Source organism: Thunnus thynnus, chromosome 7, assembly GCF_963924715.1.
Source record: "Thunnus thynnus chromosome 7, fThuThy2.1, whole genome shotgun sequence".
NCBI lineage: Eukaryota > Metazoa > Chordata > Actinopteri > Scombriformes > Scombridae > Thunnus > Thunnus thynnus.
This window is the reverse complement of record NC_089523.1, coordinates 30,730,830-30,749,652: the sequence shown is the minus strand read 5'-3', so window position 1 is coordinate 30,749,652 and position 18,823 is coordinate 30,730,830. Positions and strand designations below refer to the sequence as shown.

The following is an 18,823-nucleotide window of genomic DNA, read 5'->3' as shown; positions in this document are numbered from 1 at the left end:
TTTGAATATATTTGAATATATATATATTTGAATGGAGAGTGTGAGTGAACCCACCCTTTTTTGAACAGTTACTGCTTCCACATAGTTTTAGATACAAACTTCATTGACCTGGGCTGACAGGTCTGACTTTATCCACCCCCCCCCCTTTCTTCCCTCCTTCTCCCTCTCAGTTGGAGAGCAGGACTTTCGAGTACTCTTCTTGTGAAATATCCTCATAAATCCTATGACGTTGGCCAATCCATTGATACAGGTTTGAAAGTGGTCAGACTTATAGTTTAGACATCAGAACCATTTGTTTGACACAAAGTCCATGCCTTCCCATTAGTTTACATTGTAAGGTGTGATGTGGCACTGCAACTTTCAGGGCTTATAAAATCTAAACCGTTCGAGTTATTACAAAGTTTTTAAAACTTTTGTTCAGCACAGTGTCATAAGTCATGTATTAAAGTTTGAAGCCGATACCATTAACACCCTCAGAGGAGATAGCGTTTGTTCGGGGTCCAAAATTGGCACAAAGCCATACTTTGATGGGTGTATTGCAAACATCCTGTTGGATTTAGGTCAGGGGTGTCAACATATGATTTGTAGGTCTTAATGAGACGAATAATTGAGTTTTGGTTCGATCTCTCTATTGCATTCCTACGGGCCGTGGCGGCCATTTTAGTTACATAGGTGGCGCTAGAGAGCACATTTTGGCACTTTGGGGGATAATTTTTACATCGTATCAAATTTTTCACCAGACCTGATGTGCGTGCCAAATTTGGTGAGTTCTTGAACATGTTTTGGAGGTCAAATTTAGGTCTGAAGTGGCGATATAATAAAGAAAGAAGAAAGAAAGCAAGAAAGAAAGAAAGAGAACAGATACAAGAGGCTAATTATTCATGTTACTCGGTGGAAGCTGCTTCAAGAAAGTAAACTTAGATGCATAATTCTGTCATCATATGTATTAGACCTGCTGTATGTAAGTGTGACAAAAACACAAAAAGGAAGGAGAAGATACAGAACCTGAAAATAAAAACACACTTATACATATTATATTCAATTTCTGTCAAGCCCATTCTGCTAGATGCCATTAAATAAATGAAGGAGGAAATGATCTTATGTTGCACAATTTGCTTGATTTTATGAGTCAAGGTCCATTTTCATTCACTCCTTGCCAGACTGTCAATGTTGCTGCCAACCTGATGCTTTATCACCTTTGTCACCTGTTCCTGCCTGTTATCTGTTACCTGATCTTGTACCTGCTCCTATGCTCCTGATTATACTTACTCTGCTACCTGTTTACTAACCTGCTGCCAGCTGCCCCTCTGCTTGTTCTGACTGCCTCTGTGTTTATGAATTGTGCTGTCCTGCCTTTGTGTGCATAAAAGCACAAGTAAAACATAGAATAGGTAACTAATAGGTAGGTACAGCTCGGGCAGCTTCAGCTGGGTAGTAATAAAGTAAATTTTGTTACAATAGACAATCACAGGTGTCTTTATACACTTTACAAATATGTAATATTATGTAATACTATATAAAAACATAGGAACTTAACAGTCTGTCTTTATACTGCTCTGAACACTATCACTATCACTATGAATAGGGTTTTATATTCTGCCTGCTTATCTGCTGCTACACGTGTGTTTATTGGCTTTTTTATAATAATTATATAATTTATGACTAAAAGCATCTTCACACTTGGTTTTGTGGATTTCCTCCATCCCCATTTGATATGAATCATAAAACGCAGCAGGCTCTGAGCTCTCACTGTTGACTGGACATTAAACTACATTTTCATATTCAACAAATGTATAAATCATTTCTCTTGTGTCTTTTATGCTTTGTATTTTACTATTTTTTAGTATACAGAACCACTTATATTACAGTTATATATATACCTAGTAACTTTAAAAGTGCTTTCAGTCAGCACGCGCATGCACTCACTCGTTGGGAAATACATGTAAAAGATTTGCAGAAACACTCGTAACCGGGGCTGTAGTGGTAAATAAAACCATACCTCAGCTACTCCATCGTGGTCGTGAGGGGCTTACAGTATGGACCAATCAGTGTCTATATTGATTAGATTGTATGGTCTTTATAATAGATCATTGTTTGGAATATAACGAAATAACAAAACTGGCGTATGGGGAATTAATTTGTTGAAACTTAAAGTCAACTGTCTGACTTGAAGATGAAAAATCAGCATTTTGTGTTTCTTAATAATTGAAACAATTGTACTGCTGTGTTTACAACAACTGCTGAGGTCAACAACTGTTTCACAGCGTAAGATTAATTTAGTTGTTGTGTAGTTTTAGTACCTGTATTACGGGATCTGCCAAACATGTTATAGCAGGTTTCACTTTTGAGTTTGGATGATATTTACGAGAACAGTAATTAACCCGTAGACAGTTGTAAGTTTCTTAATGAGTTTTTCTGCGCCCTCCTTTGAATTTTGTTCTTTCTTTTTAATGAGTTGTTTGTACCTGAAACCTGTGCTGCTTCTTTACTTTACTGGAAATATAAAAAGACTTCCTTTTAATGATGTGACAGGGCATTTGCGTGGTGTTGTGGACCAACAACATACCATGGCAATGTGTAAGCCATCAATCTAACCGAACTGTCATACTACATTAACATGACTGTAATGCAAATGCATTAAAAATAAGCTAATGTGAAAAACGCCCCACTAAGGGCTTTTGCTGGTTATGTACTTTGTGGCTTTTTGTCTGACAGATTATTATTTGATGAAATATAATTAGGTTCTGATTTATGTCTCAGTAATGAGGGTTTGTTTCTTGTAACAACCACATGGGTTGTGGTTTGATTGGCACTTTACAGTGTCTGGGCTCATGACCAAAACTGTGTGTATGCACAAAGCCAGAAATATGCAGACATATTCTTTTCATTAGATACATAAAGTCGTGCATATGCAATGAATCACAGTCATTGTGAGAATAGGCACATGTGCACAAGCCTTATTTTCACTCTCACACTCAACATAAACCAAACAGCTAAAGACGTACAGTTTCACTGATTGTGGTGCAAAATTGATCTGCTGTAACCCGATTTCTCCCCCACCCCCTTTGCTTACAAACATAAGTATGTAAAAAAGAAAAAAATCAGTAAATTACGTAAATAGAAACAAACTTATATACAGCTCCTACATCATCCATATCATTAATACAACACATATTCCTGTAAACCATCGTCGGCAGTGACGTCTCATTATCATTATGAAATGGCAGAAATGTAATCAGTGATCAGTTTGTAGCGCTCATATCAAAATAGACTTTACAAGGTGTGTCACGGGATAAAGTGATGAATGATAAAAATGGATCAAATAACAGTAATTAATCAACAGTTTATAAGTTTATAAATGCACCTTGGATTGGTATTTTACAGATCACAGTGTGTAAACATATAAATCACGCAATCAGTGCAGCTGGTCATCAACCTAAACACACAATGTTTTATTATATGTCAGCAGAGACTTTAGGAAATGCAGATGAGGAGTGTGCAAATGTAAGGTAGAATGTTACATTTGACTGAGTTTTTTGTCACAGTATTTTTTGTTACAGTATTTACTCAAAACTGGGCCTTTTTGTCTCAAGAAGAAGTTTGTAATTGCCCACCAGATCAACACATTTGACGCCATTTTTAACACCATTTGTGCTTTCCAAATCAACTCCTCTAGTTAAGATTTGATTAGTTTAAGTTAGGGGAACGATTGTTCTCATGCTGTCGTTTTTCTTGAGAGGACAGTTTCTTAGAAGTGCTCTTTCTAAAAATGCACCTGAACATTTTTTCATTCGGTCATGTGATCTCACCCAAATCATTTATTACAGGAAGAATGAGGTCACGGTGCCAAGACCACTGCCAGCAAAATGTGCAAGAAAACATGGTAAACTAACTGATACCAATCACTACTGAAGTTTGTGAGAAGTTTAAATATAGTAAATGTGTCTTCCTCTTCCTGTTCTCATTAGCTGTTGATTGTAATTTTTTTCCTTTTTCCTGTTACTCACAATCATTCTTGGTTCACAGAAATGTTTCTGTTGCTATGATGTTTCTGATGTTGAAAAAAATGAGATAACATTTATTACATAGAACTCACCCTTTGGAAGTTGATGTAAGTGGAAAAAGGAGGGTAAACTAATCAAAACATTGGATTTCTCCTCCAGTACACTGTATATTAAAGACCCTGTCTCCTAGAAATGATGTTTATGTAATACAAAGTTGATACAGCAGATACATTTAGAAAAATAATGCCACCTGAAATGTTTTTAAGGAGTAACCTGACATCAAGTCTGTTTGCACAGCCAGCATCACTGACAGGTGTGTTAAGGTGAGGTCAGAAATGGGCCCTGTTGCACCACACCCAACAGTGATGCCATGGTGTCCTAGAGTTCACTTCTGCATCTCCGCCCCCATCTTTTGCCCACGGAAGCAGCGCCAGACTGTGAAGCCAATTTGAAATAGCAGCCAAAACATGTAATTACAACATCCAGGTTCATCATGTGATTCACACGGGCTGAGCAGCAACTACCACGACTTGAATCCAAAGCCAGTGTAGAAGTACCTTAAAGTATAATGCCACCAGCGGTTGCTAGGTGCTGGTACCAACCATAAGCTGCACCTCACTACCTACATCTTTATATAAAGTCTATGATGCTGGCCTAAAAAGCACTTTCTCATACACTATCACAGGAAAGGAGCAATTGTTCTCAATTGTATTCAATTGTTTTCTCCACAGTATCCACTGATGCAATACAACAGTCACTCATTGCAATTAAGCATGGTTAAACATTTTTAATGCTATGTCTACAAACTCACAAAACTTAGGAGAAAGTCTAGTCATGGTTTAATAATCAAAAAAGGCAGGATCTTGGCACTTGACACAGGATATTACTGTACTTGTTTACTTTGTCTGCAAAAAGAAAACCCACATTCTTTCCCTGAACTTAAACAAAGAACTTTTATTGTCCAAACTTCACCACACATGCAAACATGTGTATCAAAGTCCTGATCTTTGACAGCCATGAAATAAATGAATGTAATTCTACACTTGTTGTCATTGACCATAACCCGGGCAGCAAATATATTCCCCTTTAAAAACATATCACAAAACAAGTTATTAGTATTAAAACATCATTTCTAGGAGACATGGTGGATTATTCTGTATGAGAAATTCATAATATTGCTGCATTGCTGAAATTATGTGACTAAATTTCTACAGTTTCAGCTCACTTTCATCTTCTTTTTTTGCTTAATTTATGTTTGTTCACTTGTTTCTTCTTGTTACTTCATCTTAAGACAAGTCAAGAACCCAAATGAACATTTAACATGTTTTTCTTGCTGTAATCATTCCTCCTGTTCATACTGACCATTAGAAGATCCCTTCCTAATGCACTTACAATGGAAGTGATGGGGGACAAAATCCACAGTCCTCCTTCTGTGCAAAACTGTATTTAAAAGTTTATCTGAAGCTAATATGAAGCTTCAGCGTCCAAATGAGTCAAATCAAGTAGACATCTTTCAACGTTACAGTCTTTTTAGTGCCAAAGTTCCTCTTTTTGTTACTTTACTTCCACCGCAGCTCAACTAGAAAACACTGTCCGAGGAAACACAAAAAGGGAACTTGATGCTAGAAAGACTGTAAATGTGTCAGATATCCACTTGATATGACTAAGACTGCTGACGCCTCATATAAGCTTCACATCAACTTTTATATGAAATTTTTGCACAGAATGTGCAAAAACACACTGTGGATTTTGGCCTCCATCACTTACATTGAAAGCAGATTTGAAGGGGTTGTTTTCACAGCCAATATGAACAGGGGGAATGATTACAGTGAGGAAAAACCTCTTTCACTGTTCATATGGACACCTGACTGTAGTTTTTTTGTAGTTTAGTTTTCATTGTTTTCTCCATCATTTCTGTCAGTTATGATAACATTTTTTCTCACCAACTTAATTGCTTAGATCTGGGAACGACGTCACTACAAATCCGTCCCACAGATTAAGAAAAACAAGCGGCCAGACAATTAGGCAGAATGCAGACAAACCAACAGTTTATCCGGATTATCTAAACCACTTTGTTTGTGGGTAAAACTTTAAAGTGACAGTACCTGGTGAAACAGGAAAACTGTGAGTACACAACTACAGGAAGGTCAGGGTCAAAAAAATTCAATTGTTGCAGGAAGTCGGTTTGAAAGCTTTGGGTGACACTTTCACAAATTCACTTGGCTCTTGCAAACAAGTTTGGTTTTGTTTCTCAACTTTTTGACAAATTGCAAAATGTTTCTTGACCTGTCTGTATTCTTTTTTAGAAATATCACTATGTTCCCAGATCTCTGCAGTTATTATTACTGATAGGAATGATGGTCAAAACCATGAAAATGTGATCTGGATGGTACAAAAATGACCCTTTAACTGTGTGATCACTCCAGCTGAATTTTTCTTTTGCTCTCTGCTGTTGCTGTAGTGTGAGTGCAGAGTAATATACAGCTTAGTGTGTTTTGTGAAAAGAAAACAATCAGGCACCAAATGAGTTTAACATATATCACTCCTGCAGTTCCTCAGGAACAAAAGGTGCCCTTTGTGGAGGTCATCGGGACAAAGACGCTGCTGTTATCGGCTTATATGGAGCACCGCAGAGGAAAACAGGTCAGTGAAGCGAGCGGAAGTTAAAGCCCCTTTACACTGTGTGATTTTGTTCTATCTGAGACAAAAGTTGACAATCCTGAGAGAAACATGGTGAAGTCTTTCGTCGTCAATGCAGAACGGTAGATTCATCCACCGATGATCGATTTGGAGCTTTGGAGACCAAAGACAGACTGAGTCTCACACAATGTGACATGCCATAAATGTACACAATCATTGTTGTCGCACAGTCTAAAGGCGCCTTTAGAGAGCAGGTTTCACCACTTGTGGCAATCAGTGGGTGCGACATAATACAAATAAATGTCCACAAGGGTTAAAGTAAGGTCAAGATTTCAAAAGGAACTGTCTGACAATAGGTCTATTGAAAAAATATCTCTGGAATATAATTCCTTTGTGCACCCAAATAATCACGCTGCCAAATCTAACACAACTGGTGGTCATTTGTTATTTTAAAACATATTTATCTTATCAGTCTGTCAATCCCTCAAATTACTTTATTGAAATACAATAGAAAAGATTCACATTACTTTACAGATGAACATTAGAAAAAAATGTAAAATGATTTAAAAAAAAACAAAGTAGAAAAATCTAATTAATAGAAATAATTAAATAAACATACTTATGCTTGTCCTCTCCTTGTGCCAGGTCCGCGTCATTGCAGTAGTGCTGAGGAACGAGACACCAGTCTATCGCTGCCAATTTTGTTGCAACGACAAACTGCACACCTCTGAAGGCGTCAGCGAAATCCACAGTGACCACTTTGGCTTCGCGTACGGGACAGCGGACATCATGTGTCCTATCCCCTCGCACTGTGAGACGCCCTCTCATGTTGCTGTGTCCAATGTTGCAACCAACTATGAAGGTCCTGAAGGCTTCTGTTTTATTGCATTATAACTTGTGTCGTATTATTTAAAGATTGAACTTAACAATCAATCAATTTGTTTTCTCAGTCAGTTTCTGCCCTTTTTTACAATATTGCCTCACGGTACTTATTATAGAGTGTAGTCAGACAGTAAATGGACAGTTGGATTTGACAAAATGACTGTGGTTAAAGTGCTAACTCTCATCTTTTGTGTAAGGAAATGTGTTCTAAAATGATATTGCAGTTATTGTGGACAGTTTTCTATTTTTCACAACAGGATAGAACTTTTTTCACACATTGTCTAAGCTTCAATGCATTGGTTAGGAATTTGCCTTGGCAGTGTTATGTACTGTGTATGATTTATTTTATCTTTATTACAACTTTCACACTGAGCCAGGCAGGAACACCCTGATTACACACAGTCATACCTAGAAGCAGCCAAGCACAACCACAGTCTGACCTGCTGAGCGTTGAACAGGCCTTGAACGAGGGCATCTCATTCACAACAGATTTGAAATGTCTCCTCCTTCACTGAAAAACCAATTCTCAGTGTATGTGAACTGGAAACTTAAATTGTCAACAATCACATTTGTGTAGGTACTACAGACTGTATATAAAGGACGTAGCGAGCTATGCGTATGGTCGGCGCCATCTTTTCCATTTGGAGCCAGATAAGGAGTTCAGGGTGTTGCCTTTCACGCCCTAGAAACACACCCCGCTATCTCGGACCCAAGCTAATGCTAGCTTACTGGGAACACCAAGCGCTGCACACTTAGGCTAATGTTAGCTACTTTAGCTAAGAGAGCAGGAGAGCAGCAGGTGAGCCAACTGTCAATCACAGCCGTCAATCAATGCCCACACAGCAGACATCAAAGCAACTATAAGTCATCAAATCTTATTAAAGGAGCAATAATTTCCAAAAAACATTGGAAAAAACGATTGTATTTCTAGAGAGAAGTTGGGGCTTTTTTGAATGGGAGTCAGTTGGAGCATCTAGCAGCCGTCGTTGGGACTTTAAAGCTTCTTCAACCTCAAACCGTGGTAGTTGCTGGAGCACGATTGGTTTCCAAACTAGTGGTGATGTCACAGATCATGCCCATCTGTACACAAAGGAGACCAAAGACAGGCTGAGTCTCAGCGAGTGAAGCGAGCGGAAGTTAAAGCCCCTTTACACTGTGTGATTTTGTTCTATCTGAGACAAAAGTTGACAATCATGAGAGAAACATGGTGAAGTCTTTGGTCGTCAATGCAGAATGGTAGATTCATCCACCGATGATCGATTTGGAGCTTTGGAGACCAAAGACAGACTGAGTCTCACACAATGTGACATGCCATAAATGTACACAATCATTGTTGTCGCACAGTCTAAAGGCGCCTTTAGAGAGCAGGTTTCACCACCTGTGGCAATCAGTGGGTGCGACATAATACAAATAAATGTCCACAAGGCTTAAAGTAAGGTCAAGATTTCAGAAGGAGCTGTCTGACAATAGGTCTTTATTGAAAAAATATCTCTGAAATATAATTCCTTTGTGCACACAAATAATCAGGCTGCCAAATCTAACACAACTGGCGGTCAATTGTTATTTTAAAACATATTTATCTTATCAGTCTGTCAATCACTCAAGCAACTATAAGTCAAAAATCTTATTATCTTATCTTCAAATCTTATTAAAGGAGCATTAAAAAAAAAAACGATTGTATATCTAGAGAGAAGTTGAGGCTTTTATGAATGGGAGTCAGTTGGAGTATCTAGCAGCCGTCGTTGGGACTTTAAAGCTTCTTCAACCTCAAACCATGATAGTTGCTGGAGCACGATTGGTTTCCAAACTAGTGGTGATGTCACAGATCATGCCCATCTGTACACACCTTAAACTGAGATTTAAGGTGAGCACAGAGAAACTTTCCTTTTTCAGTAGATGAACGTGAAAACAAACTCTGCACATACATACATCATTCTGCACAGAGAAGAGAACAACATCCAACTGACAGAAGAAGAAGAAAGACACATTTCTTTACATTTCTTCTTTGTGGTAAAATTTTGTCCAAAGAAGTACACAAGTCAGGACAAACACCAAATAATATATACTGATTTTAGTTTGATTTTTAATTACATTGCAGCTGTTAGTGTTGTTCAAACTTTTGATCCACCTTATGTTCAGCTGGTGCAACAGGCAAAACCTTTTTTACACATAGTCATCCAGTTTTATTAGACAGCAAGTCATCGGACAAGTTTTGGTTATGTTTCAATGAGTGTGCCGTCTTTTACCCAGCAGAGTATTTGATATCTTCCCTGTTGATTCAAACGTCTCCTCTATTTGAATGTGCTGTACATTAAAAGGGAAAAGAAATTGCAAATGTGAAAATATGTCTGTGGTTCTCTTCTGTGGCCTTTTAGATTTACGTCACAACCTGTTTTTGGAGGTGAAGAACCAGAAAGTGGAAAGTGTCTCCTTAACTTACAACTTCACCACCTGCATTTCCACCATGTTTAATTTCACCAACGTTCTGCAGGTAACATCACATAACACTGGTTGTACAGTTTTCTTTTTAAACTTTTCTTGCTTTGTTAAAAGACACCTAGAAGATAAAAAACTTATTTCTCAAGTATCCTGACCAACACAGGCAGAAGAACAAAACAGGACATATATATAGTTACAGTCCACAGAGTACTTCCTCTGATGCTTCTTTCTACTATTTGCCTTAAATAATGGAGGAACCCAGAATTTATGTTGACATTTTAGCAGACTAGTTATATGTCCCTGGAGCATGTCAACTAAATCCTGTGTTGTATTGTAGATGGTCCAGAGTTTGGAAATGATGCGGTTACTGGGGGTGGACAGAGTTGTCGTCTATAAGAGCAGCTGCAGCCCCGAAACACAGCGCGTACTGGACTACTACACAAAAAAAGGTGGAGTATGTTGTCTTTTTATGATTGTGTTGTCTCTCCTCACTGCACAGCACTGGCAACTGCAGAAGAAGTATTTTATCCATTCATCAGTTTTCCATTTTTGTCCTCTCAGCATTATTGTGTTAACAGCGTGTGCAAAGCAACCGAGTGACCTTTTCCCTGCATTGTCTTTCTGCTCCCAGGAGGACTTGAAGGTCGTTTGTGATTTAACTGTCTGAGGGTGAAAGGCCATAATAGAATTTTCTCTGAGGCACAATTGAAGTTCAGAGCTGTTGTACGAGTTTTCACAAGTGGAAAAACACTTCACATTTTGACTTAGAATTATAATGAATGAGTTTGGAGTTTAAATATGATACGATATTAGCCAAAATAAAACATACACCTAAAAACAAACCATATCAGCATCATTATGGCTGCTAATTTGCTGAGAAGTTTTTAAGATGTGTTGATGTTTATGTCAGTACAGCTGCCTCAGGCTGTTTCTGCAGCTCTCTGTGCAACATCTGACAGTATAACATCACCGACTGTAGGCTGTAATATTCTCTCACATGATCGCTTCTCATAAAGATGTTTTTTAGCATGATGAATTCATGTTTCCTAATTGTTTCGGTTCCTCTAATACAACTGCTGACACTGATAAATGCTGATGCTGATTTCTGACAGTGGCAGCATTTTTAATCTTTTGGAACATTTTGGTGAATAAAACAAACAGAGCTGAAAATGTAGTCTTGTATGGACATTTGAAGGGTGTTGATTAGGCTAAAGATCCAATCACAAGCACACGCACTTCCTCATGAACAGGTGACATTCATCAGACTGAAAGCACTGATTTACAACAAGTTTGGACAGTTAAGAAAGTAGGATAAGAATATGAAAATGCTCTTGCATGAGGCCCACTGATCTCAACAAAACTACTCAATACCCAGAAATCCCCTGACCTTAAACAGGATTTATATTTGTGTGCCAAGTGAGTTCATTGGAACTTGTTTGCTAAAAATAGCTGCCTGCTGCTGCTAAAAAAAAAACAGAGGAAGCCCCCTGAAAGTAATGCATTTTTTCACTTACTTCTAACCTTTGTTTTTTTCTTGGAAATAACTGGATGACTATACTTATTCAGGACTCCAAAATGTATTAAAATTAAAGCTGCAAGCAGCGTTGAATGGGCCCTCACGCCTCCGCACACATCAAGCCGCAGCGCAGTCAAAGGTCTTCTGTCACAGGCATGCAGATGTCTTCAGACCCGGACTGTTTTCGGGAATGTTGTCATGTAAACGTGTTCATGCCGGGAGTCTTATCAAACATGTAAAGTTTGGTGCAGACTGGAGCATGTACAATAAAATTATAGCAACTTCCTCTGTCATGGCGAAGCATCAAATCTCAACGGTGCGAGGATGAGAATTTTCTGCGGGGTGAGACATGTCTGTCTTGCTCACACCTGTGGCATCAAAATTATGCAAGTTTTGGGCCCATTCACTTGAATTTCAATTAGTAAACTGAAAACTCTTGATGAGTTTGTGTGTAAAAGAAATGAACTTCCTAATTTTCATCAAGTCTTTTTTTAGAAAAGTAAAGACTTTTAACCCACATGACCTGGTCAAAGTTTGATTGACATGTGTACTGTCAGGTGTGTAGAGACAATAAGTAACTGCAGCTGGACACAGAAAAATACTCATATATTTGAATGGAGTTGGAGAGGAGAATGTCACTCTTCTTGTGAAATCTCCTCATAAATCTCATGACGTTGTCCAAATCTTACACTAAAAATCAGATTTTAGTAGGAATTTTCATCGCAAATCCATTGATACGGGTTTGAAAGTGATCAGACTTATAGTTTAGACGTCAGAAGCCTCAGTTTGGCACAAAGTCCATGCCCATAGATTTCCTCCCCATTGGTTTACATTGTAAGGTGTGATGTGGCACTGCAACTTTCGGGGCTTATAAAATCTAAACCGTTCAAGTTATTACAAAGTCTTTAACAACTTTTGTTCAGCACAGTGTCATTAGTCATGTAGTAAAGTTTGAAGCCGATACCATTAACGCCCTCGGAGGAGAGCGTTTGCTGGGGAAAGTCATACTTTCATGTGTGTATTGTGGACTTCCTGTTTTTGAACCAAAACTTCCTTAGTTTTGAACTAAAACTTCCTTAGTTTTGGTTCAATCTCTTTACGACATTGGTGAGTTTTTGAACATATTTAGGGGGTCAAATTTAGGTCTGAAGTGGCGAGATAATAAAGAAAGAAAGAAAGAAAGAAAGAAAGAAACCACTGATTGGATGAACTGGTCACAAAGGTAAAAAAGGAGATAACTGAGATAAAAGCAACAAGTCCTAAAAATTCAACAAAATACATACATGCAGATTGACTTGAATTAGCATTTTCTGATCTGGACAAAACTTGCCTGTCCCTTCCAAAACTGTAACAAATCACACAAATATTTATATTATTATGTGACAACACTGTGATTAATGTTTTGATACGTTTTGGCACAAAAACAGCTCAGTTAGGGTGAGTGAAAGAGCATGGTTTGGGTTAAAATAAGTAGTTAGTTAAAGGTGGTTTAAAGAAATCCATGTTAACTGTCAGGAGGAAACGCGAAACAAAGTCTGTTGTTTTCTTGATTCATCCACCCCGACTTCCTTCTTCTGCAGAATTTGTTACTTCAAGAAGACTTAGTCATTTGATCGTAAGATCATTGTGTCATTGTGTCTAAATGAATGTCGTTCTTCTTGGGAAGGCAATCTTGCTGAAAGAGGTCAAAAGGCCTTGTATGACGTGCTTCCTAATCCTTCCACTGGTTCCTCAGGTTTAATAGAAGTGATTCCTTGGACGATAGCCAGTTATCTGAAGCCGTCTCAAGGCTGGCTGCCTTCACACGGTCCAGGTGACCTCCACTACTACGGCCAGATCGCTGCTCTCACTGACTGTCTCTACAGATACATGTACCAAACCAGATATGTGGCCCTGCAGGATATAGATGAGCTCATACTGCCTCAGTCTGTCAACAGGTAGACACATGAAACCGTTGATAAATTGTTCTGTTTTGACAGTTGTTTTTGACAGTTCACTGACAACATGAAACACAATCTCAGGCTACGTTCATATCACAGGCCTAACTCCAGTTCTTTAGTCACATCTGATCTTTTTGTGTCGACGGTTCACTTTCATGTTTGTAAGTGACAAGAATCACAACAATAACATCATTTGTCAAATCATAAATATGGATGACATGGCTGTGATAGCAATGTGGTTGCAATAAGTTTCTTCCAGTTTGGCTTGAATAGAAGTTTCTCCATAAACTTGAAACTACCTCGTCTCTCCATTTTGACCCCCCTGTCACTGATGCTGCTCTCTTCCATGCTTATTTTCACCGGGCACACCGAATTATGACGAGAAGGCGATGTGTGCAAAGAAGAGAGACGCACAGCCAGAGATTAGACATGAATCAGATCAAGGACCACATATGCAAGTGGCCCAGATCTGATATGAAAAAAAAAAAAAAGCAGATTTGGGCCACTTCAGCATGTCATGTGAACGTAGCGTTAGATCACACACTCCTGCAAAGTGCTTGTAAGAATTTGTAAGCATTTATAAAGCATCACTTTAGGTCACCTTTACAGAAGAATAAAAAAGTTTATATGAATAAGTATTAATTCATGTACTAATGCAATACACGCACTGGCATTAGGAATATGTTGTATATCAGTGTTAATGCAATTCTGTAATTATAACTTTATTTCACTTTTCTCTAACCCAGTTCCAAAGTGCTCTAACTAAAGGCATCAGAGACAGCAACATATCAAACAACATATTGAATTAAAAATAACAATCACCGTTTTTAGGTAAAATACAGAAGTAGCAGTTCTGTGCGTAACATAGTGAGCAGAAAATGTAACAAACACTACCTTTGTTGTATAAAATACTTTTTTGTGAATTACACATGTACATTTCATTATATTACCCACTAAATACAGCATATCTTTAAGTGTCTACTTATAAATGCATGTTTATAGATGTTTTGTATGTGCTTCTGAGCATCTAGTGTTTTAATAAGTGTTTTGGTTTTTTTCTATCACCAGCTGGTTTGAGCTGCTGCCGCTGCTGGAGGAGAAATACGGCGTCGACAGGTGTTATATGTTTGAGAATAACGTGTTCCCCAACACGCTGCCTCTTCCAGCCTCCGAAAATCTGCCCTCAGAGAGCCTCAACTGGCACAAAGTGCCCGGGGTGAACATCCTGGAACACCTTCACCACGAACCCATCATAGGACAGACTCAATACAGCAACTTCAAGATCATCGTTAACCCCCGAGCCGTCTACCGTCCCACCGTCCACGGACTGCTGGACTCAGAGAAAGGCTGCTCCTGGATTGACAGGAATATCGCTCGGATGCAACACACAAGGTAGACTGTCGGTTGTGTACTTCTAATGAAATCTTATGTGTGCAACTAACGATTGTTTTCATTATTGATTAATCTACTTGTTGTTTTCTCTATTAATAGATGAATCGTTTGGTTATTAAAATGTCAGCAAATGACAAAAAAAAAAGAGTCCAAGATGACGTCAAACACGTTCAATTTACTATCACAGAAGAGTAAGAAAAGCAGTAAATATTAACATTTGTGAAGCTGCAACCTGTACGTTTTTGCTATTTTTCTCTTCTTCCTGCGGTCCACACAACAACAACAACAACAACAACAATAAAAGAAACAAGCGATTTAAAATCACATCGATCAATAAAACAAGAAAAAGCAAAACAACAGACATTCGGCTAAAAACAAAAGGCAAAAACAGAGATCATAAAATAATAAATAGTATAAAATATCCAACATCATAAAGGTATAAAAATAACAGAGAAATAAAGTATGATATGTCCCCTTTAAGGAGCAAAGCCAATCAACCTTCCCAGGAAGTATTTCAGCAAAAAAAACATCCAACTGGGCCTAAAATTCTGTCACGTGCACCACTAACGGTGAGCTGAAGGTGAAAATTACAGTTTGTAAAACATCCAGCAGTTGAAATTAGTTCACTTATAGATTCAGGATGCGTTTTGGATGATGTCACTAACTATAGTGCATGTAACAACAAGAAAGGCAGCAGGTGCTGATGGGTACGGTGATACTGAGAGCTTTTCACCCTTCTGAACCAACAGAAAAAAAAAGCAACTTCTCAGAAAAGTTCAAATAATTATAATCCTTAAAGGTTATTATTTCTCTCAGATGCAGAAGTGCACAGTTGTAGAAACATGAACCTCTTCAGCTCATGTTGTGTATAGCTGATGTGTTTATCTGTTTCCTATCTGTGCAGACCTGCCGTACAACAGAAGCTGAAACCGGAACAGCTGATTTTTGACAACAGACTGCTGAGCTACAGCGCTCGCCTCACGTCGGCAGTCAACACTGTTCTCACAGAGACCGAGTTTCTACAAAACCAAGACGAGTCAACTTGATATTATCTGTAGCCCGTATACAACCGGATATCACTGATCACACATTTGCCTCGGGCAGGGGGAGGGGGGGGTTAACAATCTGCACAACAGCACAACATCCTCTGTTCTCAGGACCTCAACTTGAATTAGGAAAAACTCCCTAAAAAGACTTTAATGGGGGAAAAATGGAGGAAACCTGAGGAAGAGCAAAATTATTTATTATATGTTTGTGTGTACATGTGTGTTTGGCTACTGTACTTCAGTATATTATATATAAATATATACATTAATATATATGTTTATATCCCCCCCCAAAAGAAAATTCAATTACCTCATTGAACATGATTGAAATAAAACCAAATGAAGGCAAACTGTAAAATTTTGACCCAAATCGAACAACAAACTGACTTCCTGCCTCAAATTTCTGACATTTAAGATTTTAACGGTTAAGATTTTTAATTTAAGATACATTAGGGTTAGTGTTGTCATTAGTTTAAGTCAAATTTGTTCCAGTCAGAGGCTTTGTCATGGTTTGTAACTGCACCTTCTTTAATAATTTGACTGTATTTATATTCATATGCTAACTGGTGTTCTTGGGTTTGGGATATGTTTGATGGGTTGTAAGCAACACTCATATGTAAATGATACCATGTGTATTGTTATGATGTTTAGTATCCTTGGTACGTGGTTAAGATGAATGACATGGTGTGTGTGTGTGTGTGTGTGTTTTAGAGTTATTTTAAGGTTTTTTATGGTTATGCAAGTAGTGGTTATGGTTAACATTAGCACATTAGCTCCAGGAAATGAATGTAAGTCAATATGCTCGGGTTACGGTTAGAAAACTGAATTGAAATAAAGTCACTTTAGCCGATAATATTGCTGCACATCTACTGAAACAGGAGTTTGAATGCAGTACTTTTACTTGTAATGGAGTTTTTTTACATCTTAGTTTTGCTACTTTTGCTTTTTGTTACTTAACAAGTGAAGGATCTGAGTTCTACGTCCACTCGCGCAGAGGAAGTGACACGCTGTCTTCCGTAGATAAAGGCAGATGTACTGTGTGTGTGTGTGTGTGTGTAAAGTGCGCATTGCAAAGACGCCTAATCCTCAGAAGAATGAACGTGTGTGTGATGCGCACTGAGATTCATCAACGGAAGTTTAACAATGCTAAGAAAAAGTTGTTTCTTTTCAACTCAGGGAGAGAAATCATTCCTCAGGGATTTATACTTGAACCCTTTTTCAACAGCCTGATCTGTGTGTGTGTGTTGACAACATATCGCTCGTTGACTGTGCTGAACTTGTGATCTCTTGGTTTCATGTTGGCGGGGTGCACTTTTAAAAACAGCTCAGGACACATTTTGTTCAGGCTTGCTTATCACTTCATTTGTTTAGTTTATTTCCTGTTTTTGCCTTGTGTTTTTAGTGGAATGTCTGTTGCATTGTTTTTGTTTGTTTTTATTGCAATGCATCAGTATATCTGGAAGAAAGCTAGTTTCATGGCATTATGGTGGAATCACAGTTTATGACAAGTCTTCTGTAGTCATACGACACCATTTTTTTTTTTTTAAATTGCACATTTCTATTGCATAGGTGACGTAGTTTTAATAAATTATCCTATTTATAGCAGTGAAATTCCTCTTTAAGACACATAACACATCTGGGCTGCAAAACTCTGCAAAACTTTATTTCCAATAACTGCCACGGTGTTCAAGTACCTGTAACCACTAACACACCTCACATCCAAGTTTATTTTTTTGCTAATTAGCACTAAACACACACACAGTACAGCCGAGGCTGATGGGAATGTGATGAGTTTTGCAGGTAAACAGTAGATTAAGTTGTCGCTGTAATTTAAATGAATTAAGTTAATGTGTAATGTCATTGTCTGCTGTAAACTGTCATCTTTTAAATAAATTAATTTAAAATGTATTTTGTACGCTTTTGTGAACAAGCTCCTTGTCATGTGAGCAAACAGGACTTTGTTTTCATGCAGCATGTTTAGAGGAAACATGACGCTCATGCAACACTTTCAATGTCTCTTTCACATCCACACATGCTGTGCTCATTAACTTTGTGTTTTGCTAATGGTAATAATGCTACTCTTGTGGTTTCAGATCGTGATCTGAAAGTAATAAATTGTCATTCTCAACACGACAAAACTGGATTTTGTTGGGTCAGTTCACCCAAATCACAAAAATATATTAGTATTTTGTAATAGTTTTTGTAATTTGCACCGAGCTTTTGAGACATCTGCCCACCAAACATTTTTATCAACACTTCACATTTACATGAATTATTTGGTCATGAACCAAAATATTGGACAAGTACAAATTTTGACCTGATGAGAGCGTCGGATGAAAAGTCCAGAGATCACCAAAGTGATTACAGTTCACCCTGAGGACGATCATCAGTGTCTGGACCGAATTTCATCATGTTGAGTTTTTTCAGTCTGGACCAAAGTGGTGCATCCAAACAACAATACCGCTAATATGGCTAAAAAGTCAGAATCATGCACCTTAAAGCACCTGAAAACTTTGTTAAGTATTTGTGCATAACATGACAACTTTGATGAGCAACAATCAAATGAGAGCTGGAAGGAAATTCTAAACTCATAATTATATTTAAGTCAAAATAAAAGCATAAAATGCATTTAAGTTATAAAGTAACTACAAGTAAAATTCATATTATATTTAACTGATGTAGGTGGTGGTGGTGATGATGGTGTAGTTCCTAAATGTGACCACAGGAGGGCAGTAAACACTTGTGATTTAAGGCACAGTGTTGAAGAGAGGGAGTCCACAACCTATGCAGAGGGACAAGCAGAGCAAGGTACTTCCTGATATGATCATGATCAGCAAACACTCTAGAAAGCCTGCTCCATCTTACAGGACCCCACCCAGACTGTGAATGTTTGCCCTCTGCAGCTGGGACCAACCGCAGGAAGGCAACATTCATATATGAGACTGCTCATAAGAGCAACTCTTA

At 38.1% G+C, this 18,823-nt stretch overlaps 1 protein-coding gene across 2 annotated transcripts in view; it reads left to right on the top strand.

The window, feature by feature from the left end:
• Positions 1–17,767, top strand: part of si:zfos-464b6.2 (uncharacterized) — a 31,564-nt gene extending 13,797 nt beyond the window's left edge. For both annotated transcript variants that reach the window (XM_067595494.1, XM_067595495.1), the window contains exons 3-10: positions 3,828–3,883; positions 6,556–6,647; positions 7,290–7,506; positions 9,902–10,017; positions 10,303–10,414; positions 13,217–13,418; positions 14,490–14,813; positions 15,718–17,767. In XM_067595494.1, the coding sequence (XP_067451595.1) occupies positions 3,828–3,883; positions 6,556–6,647; positions 7,290–7,506; positions 9,902–10,017; positions 10,303–10,414; positions 13,217–13,418; positions 14,490–14,813; positions 15,718–15,859 (1,261 nt within the window). In that variant the 3' untranslated portion in view covers positions 15,860–17,767. The remainder of the gene's footprint in view (positions 1–3,827; positions 3,884–6,555; positions 6,648–7,289; positions 7,507–9,901; positions 10,018–10,302; positions 10,415–13,216; positions 13,419–14,489; positions 14,814–15,717) is intronic.
• Positions 17,768–18,823: the final 1,056 nt, after the last annotated feature.